At 40.5% G+C, this 18,687-nt stretch overlaps 1 protein-coding gene across 13 annotated transcripts in view; it reads right to left on the bottom strand.

Annotated features, from left to right (window-relative positions):
* Window positions 1-18,687, bottom strand: part of KCNMA1 (potassium calcium-activated channel subfamily M alpha 1) — a 780,456-nt gene that overhangs the window by 209,104 nt on the left and 552,665 nt on the right. For all 13 annotated transcript variants that reach the window (XM_070364783.1, XM_070364784.1, XM_070364782.1 and 10 more), the window contains exon 14: window positions 15,535-15,690. In XM_070364783.1, the coding sequence (XP_070220884.1) occupies window positions 15,535-15,690 (156 nt within the window). The remainder of the gene's footprint in view (window positions 1-15,534; window positions 15,691-18,687) is intronic.

The following is an 18,687-nucleotide window of genomic DNA, read 5'->3' as shown; positions in this document are numbered from 1 at the left end:
ATATACACAATGGAATATTACTCAGCCATTAAAAAGAATGCATTTGAATCAGTTCTAATGAGGTGGATGAAACTGGAGCCTATTATACAGAGTGAAGTAAGTCAGAAAGAAAAACACCAATACAGTATATTAACACATATATATGGAATCTATAAAGATGGTAACGATGACCCTATATGCAAGACAGCAAAAGAGACACAGATGTAAAAAACAGACTTTTGGACTCTGTGGGAGAAGGTGAGGGTGGGATAATTTGAGAGAATAGCATTGAATCATGTATATTATCATATGTGAAATAGCCACCAGTCCAGGTTCGATGCATGAGGCAGGGTGCTCAGGCCTGGTGCACTGGCATGACCCTGAGGGATGAGATAGGGATGGAGTTGGGAGGGGGGTTCATGATGGGAAAACATGTACACCCATGGCTGATTCATGTCAATGTATGGCAAAAACCACTATAATATTGTAAAGTAATTAGCCTCCAAGTAGAATAAATAAATAAATAAAATGGATAACCAATAAGGATCTACTGCATAGCATAGGGAACTCTGCTCAATGTTATGTGGCAGCTTGGATAGGAGGGGAGTTTGGGGGAATATGGAAATATGTATATGTGTGGCTCAATCCCTTTACTGTTCACCTGAAACAATCACAATATTGTTAATTAACTATACTCCAATACAAAATAAAATATTAAAAAAAAAAAAACAAGACCTAGAGTTTCATGGAGAAGGCAATGGCAACCCACTCCAGTACTCTTGCCTGAAGAATCCCATGGACAGAGGAGCCTGGTGGGCTGCAGTCCATGGGGTCTCGAAGAGTCGGACATGACTGAGCGACTTCCCTTTCACTTTTCACTTTCATGCATTGGAGAAGGCAATGGCAATCCACTCCAGTGTTCTTGCCTGGAGAATCCCAGGGACGGCGGAGCCTGGTGGGCTGCCATCTATGGGGTTGCACAGAGACGGACACGACTGAAGCAACTTAGCAGCAGCAGCAGCAGCAGAGTTTCATAATAAAATAACCAAAGTGTCCAGAATATAATAATGAAAAAACCTTGGCATATGAATAAATTAAAAAAAATCTCAACTTGCATCCCATGCTTATATGTCACAAATATTAGAATTATGTAACAACGGCCTTAAAGTAGCTATTATAAAATCTTCCAATAACTAAGAACACTTTTGTAAAGAACTGAAAGACAGAAAGCCTTAGTAAAAAAACAAGATAAAAGAAAGAATCATATGGAAATTCTAGAATTGGAAAATATAACAACTAGCACACTCACTGGATAAGCTCAATTGCAGAGGTGAAAAAGGAAAGAACCAATAAACTTATCGTTGCTTTACTCACTAAGTCATGTCCAACTCTTTGTGACCCCATGAACTGTAGCCCACCAGGCTCCTCTGTCCATGAGATTTCCCAGGCAAGAATACTAGAATGGGTTGCCATCTCCTTCTCCATGGGATCTTCCTGACCCAGGGATCAAACCTGCATCTTCTGTATTGGCAGGCAGTTTCTTTACCACTGAGCCACCAGAGACAGGAAACGACTAAAGGCTTAGGGCCCTATGGTATATTTAAAAGTCCAACATTTGCGTTATAGGAATTTCAGAAGGAGAGCAGGAAGAGTATGCTGCAGAAGATATATTTGAGGAAATAATGAATGAAAATGTCCCAAATTCTGCCAAAGATGAAGCTAGAAATTCAAGAATCTCAGTGAGTCCCAACAGAATCCAAAAAAATAATGCTTAAATCCAGTGTAATCAGATAAGAGACAACTAAATACAAAAAGAAAATCTTGACAGTAATTGGAGAAAAATGACTCATTACTTATAGGTTAATAATTCCAATGACTAAAGATTTCTTACTAGAAACAATGGAGGCAAGAAGGAAATGAAACAAAAATTTTAATTACTGAAAGAAAAGATTTCAGCTTGATTTCAGCTGGAATCAAGATTACCGGGAGAAATACCAATAACCTCAGATATGCAGATGACAACACCCTTATGGCAGAAAGTGAAGAGGAACTAAACAGCTTCTTGATGAAAGTGAAAGAGGAGAGTGAAAAAGTTGACTTAAAACTTGACATTCAGAAAACTAAGATCATGGCATCTGGTCCCATCACTTTACGGCAAATAAATGGAGAAATAATGGAAACAGTGACAGAGTTTATTTTTGGGGACTCCAAAATCACTGCAGATGGTGACTGCAGCCATGAAATTAAAAGACACTTGCTCCTTGGGAGAAAAGTTATGATCAACCTATACAGCATACTGAAAAGCAGAGATATAACTTTCCCAACAAAGGTCTGTCTAGTCAAGGCTATGGTTTTTCCAGTAGCCATGTATGGATGTGACAGCTAGACTATAAAGAAAGCTAAGCACTGAAGAATTGATGCTTTTGAACTGTGGTATTGGAGAAGACTCTTGAGAGTCTCTTGGACAGCAAGGAGATCAAACCAGTCCATGCTAAAGGAAATCAGTTCTGAATAGTCATTGGAAGGACTGATGCTGAAGCTGAAACTCCAGTACTTTGGCCACCTGAAGCAAAGAACTGACTCATTGGAAAGACCCTGATGCTAGGAAAGATTGAAGGCAGGGGGAGAAGGGGACGACGGAGGACGAGATGGTTGGATGGCATCACCGACTCAATGAGCATGAGTTTGAGCAAGCTCCAGGAGTTGGTGATTGACAGGGAAGCCTGGCATGCTGCAGTCCATGGGTCACAAAGACTCAGACATGAAATGAGTGACTGAACTGAAAGAAAAGATTAATCAACCCAGAATTCTGTGTCCACCAAAAATGTCCTTCAGGAATGAAGATGAAATAAAGACATTCTCAGATGAAGAAAAATCATTTATAAGGAAGACAGAATGGAAATGATTCCAAGGGGGAAGTTGGAACATCAGGAATGAAGATAGAACAACTGAAATGGGAAATATTATAGCACTGTCTGATGGAGTTATCAACAATACAACTATAACAAAAATGGGGAGGGTAAGGAGATCCACAGGTTAGTAAGTTTTCCACATTACACTAGTATGCCACTGAATCTAAGTAGATTTGAAAAGTTAAGTATGCACATTATCCCAAGGGTAATCAGTTAAATACTATATAAAGTTATATAATAAAAAACACTACAAATAAAATGAAATCTAAACTGTTTGTAAGACGAAAATTAAGAGGAAAGAGGAGAACTAAAACAGAGGAAATTCACAGAAAACAAATAACAGAATATTAGATATAATCCAAACATATCTATGTTACATATAAATGGTCTAGAGATTCACAGAGTAATTTTTTAAATGATCCAAATATAAGTTGGCTATAGGAAAATCACTTAGAATTTAAAGAGGTAGTTTGTTTCAAAAAAAATCATGAGAACCTATATATTTCTTCATTAAAACATTAATCAAAAACAAATCTTGGATGGGTCTATTAAATCAGATCTGAAATCTACTGGACTTTAGAACAAAGAAAATTGCCAAGGATATAGGGACAAAATATAATAACAAAAAGTTCAATTCATCAAGAAAATGCAACAATCCAAATATATATATATATTTAGTAGAGTTTCAAAATTCCATTGTCCATCTAATGGCCCAAATGAACATTAATAGAACATTGTACCCAACAATAGCAGAATATTCATTCTTTTTAAGCTTGCATGGAACATTCACCAAGATAGATCATATAAAACACACTTTAACAAATTAAAAGAATCAAAATCATACAAAGTAGGTTCCCTTACCATAATGGAATCAGAGCATAAATAATAATATAAATATAAGAGGAATAGCTCTAAATACTTGGTGATTAAGCAACAAACATTTAAATAACCCATGAGTCAAAGAAGAAGCCTCAAATGAAATTATAAAATATTTTAACTATATGCAAATACATCATTTCAAAAATTGTGGAATGTACCTAAAGCAGTTCTTAGACTGAAACAGATAGCCTTAAATGCTTACATTAAGAAAGAAAAGTCTCAAATCCATAACTACACTTCATCTTTAAAAGTTAGAAGAGTAAAATAAACCTAAAGCAAGCAGAAAGAAAACAGAAAATAAAGAATATAATACAAGCAAAAACTTTGAAAAGATCAGCAAAATTTATGTGCCCCAAAAAAAGAAAGGAAGGGAGGAATGAAGGAAGGAACAAGGCAAATCTAAAAATCAAGAATGAGCAGAGGTCATTATTATAGACCTTATTATAATGTCCTGAAGACATTAGATGGACAACAGAAAACTACGACCTTATATACATAAATTGAACAACTCAGATATGTTCAACTAATTTCTAATTTTTTAGAAAGTTCAAACTGCAACAACTCACCCAAGATTAAATAAAATAATCTAAACATATTTCTAACTAATTACATTAGTCTTTAAATGGCAACCCTCTCCAGTGTTCTTGCCTGGAGAATCCCAGGGACGGGGGAGCCTGCTGGGCTGCTGTCTCTGGGGTTGTACAGAGTCGGACACAACTGAAGCTACTTAAAAATTTTTGGTAAAATAAATCTAACGAATTCTACTAAACATTTAAGGGAAAGAAAAAAACCCACCATTTCTACATAATCGCTTCTAGAAAATTGAAGGGAAAGATTTCTCAACTTATTTTATGAAGTCAACTTTACCCTGATACTAAAGACAGACAAACATAGTATAAAAAAATCTATAGAAAAATATTTACTCACCAACACAGACATAAAAAAATGCTTGCAAATATATTAGGAAATCAAATCTATATATCTACCTAAGGATATATAGCTATAGAAATAGATAATAGACATAAATAAATCACACTGTGAGCAGTGGGGGTCTGTCTTGGAATGTACAGGGTCTGGTTCAAAATTCTCAAATCAGACAATGTAATCCACAATATTAAGAAGAAAAGAGACATGATTTATCAATTGATGCAGGAAAAGCCTTTGGCAACATTCAAAATCCATCCACAAAAAAAAAAAAAAAAACTCTCATTATATTATCAATAGAAAAGAACTTCCTCAACCTTAGGAGAACATCTACAAAACACCTACAACTAATATTACACTTAATGGTAAAATAATGATTATTTTCCCCCTAAGAGTAGGAATAAACAAAGATGTCCACTCTCACTCCACCTATTCAACATTCTGCAAGTACCAGCTGGTGCAATATAGTGAAGGAGTCAATGTCAACATAGAAAAATAACGTTTACTTCTACTTACCACCAATGAACAACTGGAACCTGAATTTTTTTAAAACGCCGCTTAAAATATCTCCCCCTAAATATAATATTTACATATAAACCTAACAAAAATATAGAGAATCTGTTTGCAGAAAACCACAAAACACCAATAAAAGAAGTTAAAGATTATCTAAGTAAATGGAAATACCATGTTCAAGGATTGGAACAGAAGTTCATGAATGCTAATGTTCCCCCAAACTTTATCTATAGGATTAACACAATTCCAATCAAAATTAGTAGGTTTTTTTTTTTTTTGTAGATATAGAAAAGCTGATCCTAAAATATATATGAAAAGCCAAAAGCACTAGAATAACCAGGGCAATTTTGAAGAACACATTTGGAGAAATCACATTACCGATGGCAAATTTTAAGCCACAGAGGATTATTCCCAGATCTAAAAACCCAATGGAACTTGTTTGGTTGGATTTTGAAGGTACTTGGGGCTAGTAGCTCCTTTCTTCCTCCCATTTTTTTCCCTTTGGAATGGGAATGCCTTTAACTGTTATGGCTGTCCTGTTATTATATTTTGGAAGCAGAATACCTGTCTCCTAATTTTAAAGATCCACAGATGCCCTGAAAATACTTCAATTTTAGTCCAGAGAAACTGAATTCAGACTTCTGGCCTCCAGAAAAGGAATAGAAAAAAAAATCTGTTGTAAGTAACTACCTTCGTGGTAATTTATTATAGCAGCTAGAGGAAATTAATACATATGGTTTCATTTCTCTTGGGTAGATACTTAACAGTAGAACTGCTGGATCATATGGAAACTCTCTAACATTTTGAGAAAACCTCTGAACTTCCAAAATTAAAAACTTTACCTGGGAAAAACAGTGTAAGAAAATTTCCTTTCTTCTTCTCAGCACTGTTTAGCTCTTCTGGATCTCATGTCCTTTTATTGATATGATCCCCATGTTGGAAATCCAGCATCTTCTGACCCACTGATACCCTCCTTTAGAGGGCTGGGAGTATGGTTTTTAGCTTTTTTACATCCTGGCTCAGCAAATTGGTCATCATCTCCCTCCCTGGATCCAAAGCAGCACTTGACTTGAGCAACAAATTCTCCCAAATGACAAGGCATTATGGTCTTATCAGTCTTGCTTGGGTCTTTTCCATACTAAGGTGCCATGGAGGGAATGAGGGCAGATACAAGAATTTACCACCTTTGAAAAATATCTTATTTTTCATATCATGTATTTAGGCATACTTGGAGAAACCTAGGATACTACTTCTGCAAATACTGCGAAGTGATTTCTGTTCTTAGAAGCCATAAATTTGAATACAAAACCAAGTAGTGTTTACCTTTAAAGCAAAGTGTAATTGTCGGGAAAGTACTGAGTGAAGAACATAAAGATCCAGCAGCGATCTGGTCTTTGTACTATCATTCCCATCGACCATCTTCTATTTTCCCTTCTCCTATTTCTTCCTACCCTACAGATTAAATGACAGTATTTTAACTGAAATGCATTATCTTCTAAATTCTAAAGTGCTGTGCACATTTAGGATGCTATGGTAACTAGAGATCTTGACAAAACAGCTCCCTTATCAAATCAGTGGTGGTTTCTTGCTTCACACCCCTGAGATATGTAAAATGGTCATCTCAGAGGTCCAGGTCCCTCATCATTATTCTGGGCATAGATTTATATTTGATATCACTTTACGGCAGGGATAACCAAAAGCTTTAGTAAGGGAATCTGAGATTTTATTCCTAATAGTTTAACAGCATTTTGAGATTTTTGCTTGAAAAGTCAGTGATGGTGGTTAGCACCCATAAAACCTAAAAGTTAGAAATTGTAGTGGGTGGGGGGAAGGTGAGGAAGATGCCCAAGTGTACTCAGAAATGACTCAATTAATTAAAGGCCAATAATCTCTGAAAGAGCTTGTTTTGATGTTGTACCAGAGGCTTGGTCCAGAGGGCCTTCCTTCATGTTAGTGACAATAGCCTACCAGCTGATAAGGGCCAGGGGGAATGGCAGCTTCTCCTGGGTTTCACTGAGTCCTGGCCACTGCAGTTTCTGGGGCTCCATCCTCAACAGGCACAGGGCTTTGCATATTATGTAATCTGTGTTACTTCCCCTTTGCTCAGTCCTTGCCAAGAGCCAAATAAAAGAATCCATATGTGATTACAGCTATAAAACCAAAAGGAAAATATTAGACAAAAATATAACATTTTGGGGTTTCTAAGTTTGTTTTACCTTTAATGCTAGGCAGACAGTTTACACAAATCATTTTGCTGCAAAGTAAAGAATAATGAATTAAATGTGTTCCCTGTCACCATCAATCATGTACGTTTGCCTTTGATTGACCAAACATATAAGACACATGAAATGACTTTCTAATCATGTTAGGGGGAAGAAAAGAGGGAGAAGGGGAGAAGATGGGGAAAGGGAGTTTCAACCATTTTTATTTTATTGAGAAATTCCATTGACATTTTCTGGCAATCTTCTAACATGCTGTATGGGCTTCTCTTTGCTAATAATGTTTGCCTTGAGAATTTGTAAAGGTCTGAGAACTCTTTAATTCAATGTTCTAGAAATTACCAGGGCCAGAGGGGAACAGAATCCTTGTTAATAGTTCATGGATTAATTCTCTCTTCACTTGAAATCGTTTCCAGGGAAGTTGTTTTGCATTCAGGTGGGTGTTAGTCATCTTGGGCAGAGTCAATAGCAGTGGGGGAGGCAGGTAGAGCCCCTCATCTAATGAGATTAAAGTAGGATGGAAAGAGGGTACACAATGATGTTGCCCCAAATGGGATACTGAAGTTCAGCAAATTCATTTCAATTCATGGGCATTTATTTTGATTTGTGAATTTAAACAACACACTGACTGGATTTTCTGGCAGTCAAAATGGTTTAATAACCAAATCTAACCAGACTCCATGCATCCTCACCAAGCATTATAAAGCTTTGAATTTCTAGTTTATATATGGAGTCAAAGCTCTTTAATTTGGCAAAGGAACCACATATAGTAGCAGAGGGAAAAGTTTTCAGCACCATAATCACCTCAAATTTTAAGTCTCTGCTGGTCCTGCCCCCACCCAGCTATCTGTAATAAAGGCTGGTAAGACCATTCATTCATTCAAAATGCATATATTGAGAACCTACTGTGAATCAGATGCTGTTCTAGGCACTGGGGAGAAGCAAGTAGCTCTAGGCTTCAGGATGCTTACACTGTTTATGAGAAAAGAGGTAATACACAATAAATACCATGGAGAAAAACAAAGCCAAGAGAGTCAACAAGGATGTGGACATATGGGGTGTGGAGGCAAGGGGGATGCAGATTTTAAAAATGCAATTCTGATGTTTTTCTCACATGGAAACTTTATTCTCCCCATGAAGTCTAAGAGAGCATACAGATCCTTCCTAGAGAATATGTAAAGTAGGCCATCTACTCCTGGTAGGGACCCTCAGAAGCCCCATCAAAATTTGTGAAACTTGGTCACTTTCTTCCTGTTTTTCCTACATTTGCCAGGGAAACTGCTGATTTATAAAGCATCCCTTTATTATGTAAAGCATCCCTTTATGTATATATATATATCCCTTTGTATACCATCTTCATAGATAGGAGAGCTCAACATTGCAGAGATGTCAATGCTCCCCCAAGAAATCCCCAAAACAGACCCACACATACACTGTCATCTGGCTTAAAAACAGTGGTTCCTAGGGGTACTAATTATGTAGGGTTTCTTAATCTAGGCCCTGGTTACACAGGAGTGCAATTTTGTGACTATTTAACAAGCTGTCCATTTATCAGATGCACACTCCGGTTTGTATATTATACTTCAACAAAAAGTTTGTTTTTAATCCCTTTTTAAATATGTGATTTTAATGTTTTAGAAAAAGGTCTCCCCGAGAAATTAACACTAAACAAGGACATGAAGGATGTGATAGAGGGAAATCAGAAGCTATCTAGGGGAAGAACATTCCCATCAGAGGAAGCAGCCAGTGCAAAATTCCTAGATTAGGTAAACAGAGTGTGGATGATGTTAAGGAGCAGGAGATTTAGGAGACAAGGTCTGTGAGGCCACAGGAACCTGACTTCATGGGACCTATAGACATTTGTAATAACTTTATTCTGATGAGATGGGACACCATGGAGAGATTTATGCAGAGGGGTGATGGGATCTGACTCATGCTTAATAGGAGAGGGATAAGGCAAGGCAGGGAGGTCAGTTAGGATGCTGATCTATACTTTAGGAGATAGATGATGGTGGTTTGGATCTGATAATAAAGTGGAGGTAATGAGAAGTGCACAGATTCTGGGCTTATTTTGAAAGTTGAACCAAGTGGATTCTTTGCTGAATTGAATATGGTGCATGAGAGGAAGAAAGGAGCTAAGGGGGAATCCCAGAACTATAGCATGAGCAATGGAAAGGATAATCTTGCCAACAGTGCAATGGGAGAAGATCAGGTTTACAGAAAAAGAACAGGAATTCAGCTCTGGATAGGTTAGGTCTCAGAGGAGATGAAACATTCAAATAAAGATGTTAAGCAGCAATTAAATAAACAACACTGGGGTCGGGTTCTGGATGGAGATATAAATCTGGGAGTCATCCATAGGATTTATGAAAATAAATGAGATGACCGAGGAAATGAATATACGTGTATCAGGAGCAGCTCTCCACTGGTGACAGATGTCTGTAGAAGTCCACTGTTATACCATTTGTGATCAGGGTGACATCATTCTTGGGTATGGAATAAGCAACAGTTTGCATCTCACTATCTAACACCCCAAGTAGGTTTACTTTGCCAAGTGAACCCTCTTCTCTGGCACCATTAGGATTTCCTCCTGGAGCAGAAAGCCGCTTGGATCCCAGCCTTATCAGTTGGAGTCTTGGCCCCTTTTCATAAACCCTGTCACCCACCTCTCTCCCAATCCACACAGGGTTGAGCTCTGCTTCTCACATGCCTCCCTCACCTAGATGAATACTTCCGGTTTCCAGAGCTTACACACCCATCAGCCAATAAGAATTTCTTGCTATCTCCCAGAAGCACCTACTTAAGTCAATCAGCTTCACCTCCTGAATAGGCCATGTGTAATGTCATTTCCTTCTTGAGAGCCTGTTCATTTTCCCACCTTGACTCATCCAAGCCTAAGTTAACCCCTCACCTGTCTAATGCCATGACTTCTGCCCCTATAGAGCTGACCAGAGACAAAGGCCAACAAAAGCCACAGGATAGGGCTGTGCAAACATGTGCCCAGACATCCCAGTCAGAACAGAAGCTTCTTGAAGCTTATGAGTACCTCTTAGCCATAAAGATAATAGGGTTATTAGCACACTGCTTGGAATATGGTAGGTGCCTGGGGAATCTCTATTGAATCAAGAGTTCCCATAACATAAACAACAGAAAGCTAAGGTTCCCTCTTATCGTTTATCTTATTTCCTATAGAAATACTCAAGGATGGACTTGGAACCAGCATTCCTGGTTTGACACGTGAGTTTGCCAATTCTGAGCTTTACATTCTCACACAAGATGCTAAACTTTCCTTAACCCACAGAACCTGTCCCTGTACAGAGGTAATGATAATACTGCCAAGTTTGGGTGGTTTGTGAAAATTAAATGAGACAAAGCCCATACTGCATTTAGCACAGGGCTTGGTACATAGTTGGAACCCAATATAGTCTAGCTATTACTAAAGATTCTTGATTTCTATTTCCATAATGTTTTTATACATGCATACATACAAACACACATATATACATAAATATAACCCAAAATAAAGGTACTAAAAACAATTCCCTTGGCTACAATTAGTACTTGGACTCTGTACTGCTGACAGTGTATCTCAATGTGACAATGGCAATACTGACAAATGGTTTCTACATACAGCAAAGTCCACCTCGGCCAAGATACAGTCTGAGGGACTTCCCTGGCAGTCCAGCAGCTAAAAGACTCCACACCCTCAAAGCAGGGAACTAGATCCCACATGCCACAACTAAAGATCCCACATGCTACAACTAAGACCTGGCGAAGTCAAATTAATAAATGTATTTTTTTAAAAAGATACAACTTGAATAACATGGGCCTGATTTCCCTAGTGCTTCCGTATTCAGAAATAGACGATGTGATAGAAGAGACTGTGCTGTAATCAATCTTCAGTAAATTTCACCCATAAATTCCAAATCTTGTCAAACAGGGAAAACAAAAGAAGTGCATCATGTATTCCTCCAATTTCATAATCGATTTATTCAAATAATATAAACTTATGGAATACATACCATGTTTTAGGCTCTGTGTGTGTGTGTGTGTAAAATGGTAGATTAGCAGAGTTAAAATCATCGGCGATCCTGAGAACAATTTAAATGTGCTAAATTCGAAGGCAGCACGGATTGAAAAGAAATATCAAGAGTTAATCACTCTCTAAAATACAACACCCACACACATAATTCTGCATGTCCAAGGACAGCTAATCCTAGTAAAAATAATAGCACAATTCACAAAGACAGCAGGTCAAGCCCCAGCTTGAAACCAGATATTTTGAAGACAAAGTTTAATATTACCTGGCAAATCTCTAAAAAAAAATTTTTTTTTCTAAATCAATGGATCTTAATTATATCCAAGTGAGGATGCCAAGAAGAGGATACACGTGGCCACTTATTCATGGATGAGGCAACAGCAGATAAGCTAAGTAGTTCATTTGTCTTGGTCGGTCCAGAAGATGTTAGGAAGATACTCATTTGAACCTGACAGGCAGGTGGTAGGAGATCAGATAGCAGTCAATGAACAGGATGTTCTGAGCCCGATTGATTACATAGATATTGACAAGTCACAGGAATCAGGGTACTTGCCTGCACCCCTTCAAGGCATTCAAGGGTGAGAACTGGGTCCTGGTGGACAAAATGCTCCTTCACCTGCATCATAAGCAACAAGCTGCTGAGCCACAAGACCCCTGAGTGACCAGTCTGAGCTGCTTTCATTAAAGGTACTGACTTATAAAGTTAGGGGATTTGTTCAACAAATCCCAGCACATGAGAAACTACACAAGCCATGTCTTGAAGGTTAAGTGGAGCAAATTAAGGACAAATAGTCAGAAATAAGTCTTTAACAGCAGTTAGGAATTCTTAAGGAAACTTAAGGCCTTCCCCAGTGGCTCAGAGGTAAAGAATCTGTCTGCAATGCAAGAGTCACAGGCTTGATCCCTGGGTCAGAAAGATCCCCTGGAGAAGGGCATGGAAACCCACTCCAGTATTCTTGCCTAGAGAATCCCATGGACAGAGGAGCCTGGTGGGCTACAGTCCGTAGGTGTCAAAGACTCAGACACAACTGAAGCAATTTAGCATGCACACATGCACACAAGGAAACTTAAGGAATTCATTAACCCCAAAGATATAAGCTAAAAATATAAACAGATTCCCCAAAAGTTTAGATCAATTCAGAGGAAGGCTTTCAGAGGCAATGACTTGGCACCCTAGGGCAAAATGTCTTTGAAAGTGCCCTTGCTGAAGGGATAAAGAGGTGTTCCCCTGTATTTTCTGGTACCCCAGGGGTGGGTCTCTTTGGTATCTTCCATTTATCAGCAGTCCCTCTTTCTTTCATGGAACTTTATCACCCTCACTGTCAGGCTTGGCTTTTTGGCCTCATGCATTCCGAAAGCCTGGTGGACAGTCACTGTGATACGTCATTCCTGTTTCAGTCTTGTCCTGTCTTCTTTCAGCAGGGTCAGGTTACAATGGATTCCACAGGAGGAAGGAACAGACGTCATATCTGCCCAGGGCCAGGAAGAGGGTGAGCTCACACTCCACCTTCGGCTTCCAGAAATGCTAAGCTTTCTCAAGGGATCAGGTCCTGCCGAAGCCTCATGCCACATCCCTCCATCCCTACAGGCCTGCCTCTCCCCATGGAAGATAAACTCTCTACCACAGGACCCAGGGGACACTGCAGAAGGAAGCCATTTCTGCAAACAGTAATCCAGGTATAGATTCTCTTTTCCATCCAACACCCCAAATAAGGCTTTGTGACCCCTGGAATGTGAGACAATATGTAAAATATGCCAAAGAGAGCATCATTATGGTGTTATTATGACCTAAAAGAAACAAGGATCTGGAATGTGGAGGATAAGAGCATGAAGACAACCCTGCAGAATTGGGAGTGTGTGCTTCAGATTGTCCTTATTTCAAAAGAAAAGAAAAAAAAAAGCATATCACTTGTTATATACAGGTCATGTGCCTTAAAAAATTCCATCAGAAAGATCACCTGAATGTCAGAAGGTGAAGGCCATATTCAAAGATCTACCTCCAAACATGGAGGGGTTGGCCCTGGACACAAATCACATGATAACATGACCCTGGGAGGGAAATGTGTTCTGAGTTATACCAGGGCCCGACGAAGCCTCTCCCGCAGGCTCTTCCTAAATAGGAACTGGCCAGTGGGATTAGCGAGGGCTGGAGGGGACATCCTTGGCTACAGAGGTGCGGCCCTTTAGAGTCTTGAGGAAATTTGGACAGAAGTTCTTTCTCCCTGCTGGTAATAACACTGAAGGATCAGCGTCACATCTATTTTATTAATTGTCTTGACAGGCAGATCTAGTTTCCACGCAGGCACCACAAAATCAAAACATACGCATGTCAAGTGCCCCGTGTGGGGTGGGGCCCTGCCAAGGCCGTGTTCTATCAACACCAGGAAGCAGAGCCAAAGTCCCCAGATCATGTGTGCTGGTCCTGTGGGTAATTCCCTGCTGGAAGAAACCACCAGAGTTCGCTTGGTGACAGTCCTTTATCCTGGTCTGGGCTCCTTGTGTTGAATGTAAGAGCCCTGGGAGACACTAGGCTACACATGGCTTTGAGGCTCGTCTCTGGGTCCAGCCACAAAGACCTCCCTGCTGCCTCTATTTGCCTGCCTTCAGTTGTATCCAGGCAGGGACTGGCAGCCTGGATTAAAGGAGCCATTTAAAGAAAAGCAATGTCCTTATTTGTGAGCTGGGTCTGAGCCAGGATTCTGCAGAGTTGAGGTCTCTGGGCACATAGTAAAGTGAAGGATATTTTCGTCAAGGCATCCGTCACTAAAGTGATTGAAAGGACTCCAGGATGATTTGTTCTTTTCTGTAACGTTAACTATAAATTGGCTAAATGATGTAAATGAGTTGGGCAGAGAGGGTGAGTTCTGAGATGAAAATCCTATTCTAAGTCACACAACTTACGGACGCCAAGGGTGAGCCCTGACAGGGAGTTAGCTCATCACCTGCATTCCCATCCTCCCTACCCACCCCTGTCTCTGCATCCAGGGTCACTCCCGACTGCTGGTGGTGGAGGCAGCAACAACAGCAGCAAAAGGCTGGAGAGTTCACACCTTCCATTTCAGAGTTTCTGGCCCCTTTGCAGGATCTCTTAGTGACTGACTCACTTCCTACCTCAACCATTAACAATTCAGGAAGCGGAATGTAAATAAACAAATAACAGGGAGAGGAATATAAGGCTAGATCTTGAGCTAATGGCCACCAATACCAAATCAAGGAGGCCCAGTCTAGACAGGATTTACTGCGCTGGTTTGCTACCTTGTCTGTCTAGGCTAAGCAGTCCAAGGATAAGGATCACCAAGAGCTCTCAAAGCCCACTTAGCAGAGTCCTGGGTCCTCAACCCGATGTCCTAGAAACACTCCTGGCCTGGCATGTGAGGACAGAGTTGGGTCTTCCTGTGTCTGAGTTAGTCCAGTGGTCAGGGGCCACTTTGGGGACTTTGGAGAGGCTGCCCAGTCACCCTAGGGGTGAACTGCTGACCGCCTGATGAGTATATCCAGACCGCCCATCTCACGGTGTAAAGGGCCCTGTGGCCTGGGACTCAGTTCCTCCCTTGACTCTTCATGCAAACAACCATGGCATGTCGGCCCTGCTGGCCTCCTTGATTGTGCAGAAATAAATAAATGAATTATGTTGTTGGGGTTTGGGCTTCAGCACAAACACATGGTCTGCATTTATCCGCACAGTGAGAGGTCCAGCAGCCACTTGATGTAAAAGAGCAAAATGATAATTCTTTTCTTTAGGCGCTCTGGTGCCATATGGAATGTATATAAATCATATTTTTGTTTTAACAGCGGAGGCTTTGTTGATAGATAAACATGTGGTTTATCTAAAAAAAGAGAGAGGATCATGCTTTGAACAATCATTTAATGGCCATGGATGTGCCAAATAAAAATAAAAACATAATTTTGAAAGAAGCTGGCCTTGTGCCCAAATCTGTAACAAGGAATTTCTCCTTAACCAGAGTGGTTAAAGCCCGTCGATCTGTTTTGAGTTTAAGTTGTGCTCTCTACTCAACCCCACGACAAATTGAATCCGGGGCTAATGCGCTCTAATCGGACGAGACGTTACCTTTATGAATGACCTCATGGAGAAGAGGTTGGCGAGCATGGTGGAGAGCCCTTGAGCCAGGCAGCTCTGGGCGATGAACCCCAGCTTCAGTTCTGCGAGGCAGATTGCATCATCCCCCTCTTTCCAATTCCAGCTCGGGATGTTTAGCAGATGGGCCTGCGGAAACAAAAACAGGTATGAGACCTTACTTTGTTAAATGTTCAATTGTTTAAAGTCTCCTCTGGGAAATGCAGTATTTCCCAACTGCTCAGGGTCATCCAGACTCCGCCTTCCTCTCCCTTGCCTGGGTCTGGCGTTTCCTGCTTTATTCAGCTCTTCTGTGCATTAGATCTCAGTCTCCCTGCAACTCTGCTTCTGCACCTACCAGGTCCAAGTCTTCCCCTTGGGTTTGTCACTGAGCCAAACAGAGTCCAGAGAGAATTTCCTCTTGTGACAGACACGTCAACTTGTGCTACTAGAATGTCTGGCTAGGTTGTTCTAAACTGGCTCTCCAAAAAACCTTAAGACTGTCAGATGCCTGTATATTTTAGATATCTTTTTTTATCTGCCTTCCCAGATCTCTCGCTCTATGACTCCTGAGCTTGAGTGGGCATCCAGATCAACTGAAGGATTTACAAACTGCCACCCTCTCCCCCCACAGGTTCTGACTCTTTGCGGGTGGGGTAAGGTTGGAGAATTTTCATTGCTCACAGGTTCGAGGTAATGCTGAGCTAGGAACCATTTTTTGAGAAGCACTGCCCTAAATTATCAGGCATGTCACAGTGGAGACATGTTACAATCTCTTGCAGATGGACTGATCCTATTCACCAGCGAGGTCAGACCCTGAAACGAGGACCCAGCGGCATAATCATCCAATTATTTTTAAGTGGCATGAAGCAGAGAGTCAGAGATAATACACTAGATGAAAGAATTAAGGCTCAAAAGTTCTCCAGAGTTGGAAAATGGGCCAAAGAAACAACCAGAAAAGATTCAAAAGGCCTTAATGTCAAGTACAGCACTTAGGTTTAAAAAAATCAATTATATAAATCCAAAATGAGAAGCCCTTATTTGGCAACAGATATGAGGGGACAGAAAAAAAAAAAGTGTTTGGGTAAACTAAAAATCTCCAAAAGAGGCCAATCTGTGACAGATTACAGAAAAATCCAACGGTAGTTCGTCAGAAACTGTCTCCAGATCATGGGACATACAAATATTCTCTTCTGCTGTGAACTGGTCAGGCTACTTCCCCAGCATTTGATCCAGTTGTCAGATTAAAACAGTCAGATTTAAAGAGAAGTTGACAACTGAATAACTCCCAGAGATAAATGACAGGCTTTAAGACGAGACATGGTTTCTAAACAAACATCTTTTGAAGAACAGTTAAGGAGCCAGCAGCATTCAGCCTGAAGAAGCGCCACACCTCCAGGAAGGCAGGATGGTTACCTGGACATAACTCAGGTGCTGCTGTGACCAGGAGAGACCAGGCCTGTCTTGCTTTGGTCCAAGGGCCAGAATTAGGAATGACTGACTGGTGTCTATTATAACAAAGAAGCTTTGGGCTTGTTTTATAAAGGAAGTTTTTAAGGATGTAATTTGCCTAATAACTGGAGAAAGTTACCTCCAAAACTGCAAGGTCTTTGTCCCTAAAACTCAGTATGCATTTCTCCAAGACTCAGTAGATAGACTTATGCTTTGCACAGGAGACTGAGTCAGACCTTTCTAGGCTTCTACTAATGCCAAGACTCTATGGCCCTGAAATGACTATTTCTCTCCAGGTATCAGCAAACACAAGGAGCACAAAGGAGGAGTCCCTTCACTTTCAGGGCAACATACGATCGGTGTGCTACTAGAAAGAGAAGACTCCATTGTGGAGCCACGACCAAGTCCAGTGTCCAAGCTTGGCTTTCAGAAATACCACTCTTGTGAAATTCCCTCTTACAAAATCCTGTTCTGTAACAATCTTGTGAATCCTAATCCAGCAGTGTTTACTCCTGGGAAAGCTGACTGTATCCTCCCCAATGAAAGCAGTTAAAATAGTCCCATGTGTGGGCTATAGCAGATGGGAATTTCTGTCAAGCTAAGTATCAGAGACCTTCCCACATCATAATTCATCACATCCCAATTCCATTAATTACCCTGCCCTCCATCCCATTTCTCTCCCTATCCTTCACTGGCTTAAGAAGCCCATTTTTCCCCTTTATATCCCTGGCATCATAGAAAATATATCAAGCTAAGTGGAAAAACACTCATCTGCATGAGCATCATCTGAGAAGAATGAGGATAAATTACATCTAAGTCATGAACAAATAAATCATCACGTGTGAAAGGAGATGTGGGTGGTCCAAGCCCCAGACAGACAACATGTAACCTTCATGGCACCTTCAAACAAATAAAAAAATCTTTTTAAGATGATCTTTCACATCCCCGTGTGCCAATTGTAGGATTTTAGGTCTTGGGTCCCTCATGTACCCATCTGGTATTGAGTTCCTTAGACATGCTGTTACACAGAAATGTCATCTGTTTCACTCGTCAGCCTTGTTTGGCTATCATATCTTCTCCAGTTGTGGAGCAGGGAGTCACCAGGGACCTGCCAAAGGTTGGAAGGACTGTGTTCACCTCCTCCCGCCACCCCCCCCGCCAAAAAAAAAAGAGAGGAGACTGACCCAGGATTTCAACTCGTTTGCTTCTGGTGACTCTGTATTTTTTCACTTTAGGGAAATGTGGGTCCAGTGGGAGATGCCAGCATATTACTATGTAGGAGTCTAGAGGCAAATCCTCTCTCATCTGGAGAACCAGCCCTGCTAAGGCAGGACCAGAGCTTTCCTCTGTTTGAGATCAAAGGAACGTGAAAATAGGCTGTTCTGGAAACCAGAACAAACAGATTCCAGGCACAGTGCCATCTCTCACTACACATGCAACTTTGGGGAAGCCACCATGATGAAGAAAGAAGGTCATCTCAGAGCAAACACCTTAACATTTCTGCTCAAGGATAAGGATTTACAGTGAGAAAGCTCAGAGAACGTCTCTCTCCATTGGCCCACTGGGACTTGGCTTCAGGTCATAGACAAAGATCTCTTTTTCTAGAGTCTGCTGGGAACATTTTAAAAATCCATTGATAGTGAAAGCATCAGGAGTGACATTTTTCCAAGATGTCATAAACCATCCTTTCCTTCA

This window comes from Bos mutus, chromosome 28, assembly GCF_027580195.1.
Source record: "Bos mutus isolate GX-2022 chromosome 28, NWIPB_WYAK_1.1, whole genome shotgun sequence".
Lineage (NCBI taxonomy): Eukaryota > Metazoa > Chordata > Mammalia > Artiodactyla > Bovidae > Bos > Bos mutus.
The sequence above is the reverse complement of the archived record's forward strand: the minus strand, read 5'-3'. Positions and strand labels throughout refer to the sequence as shown.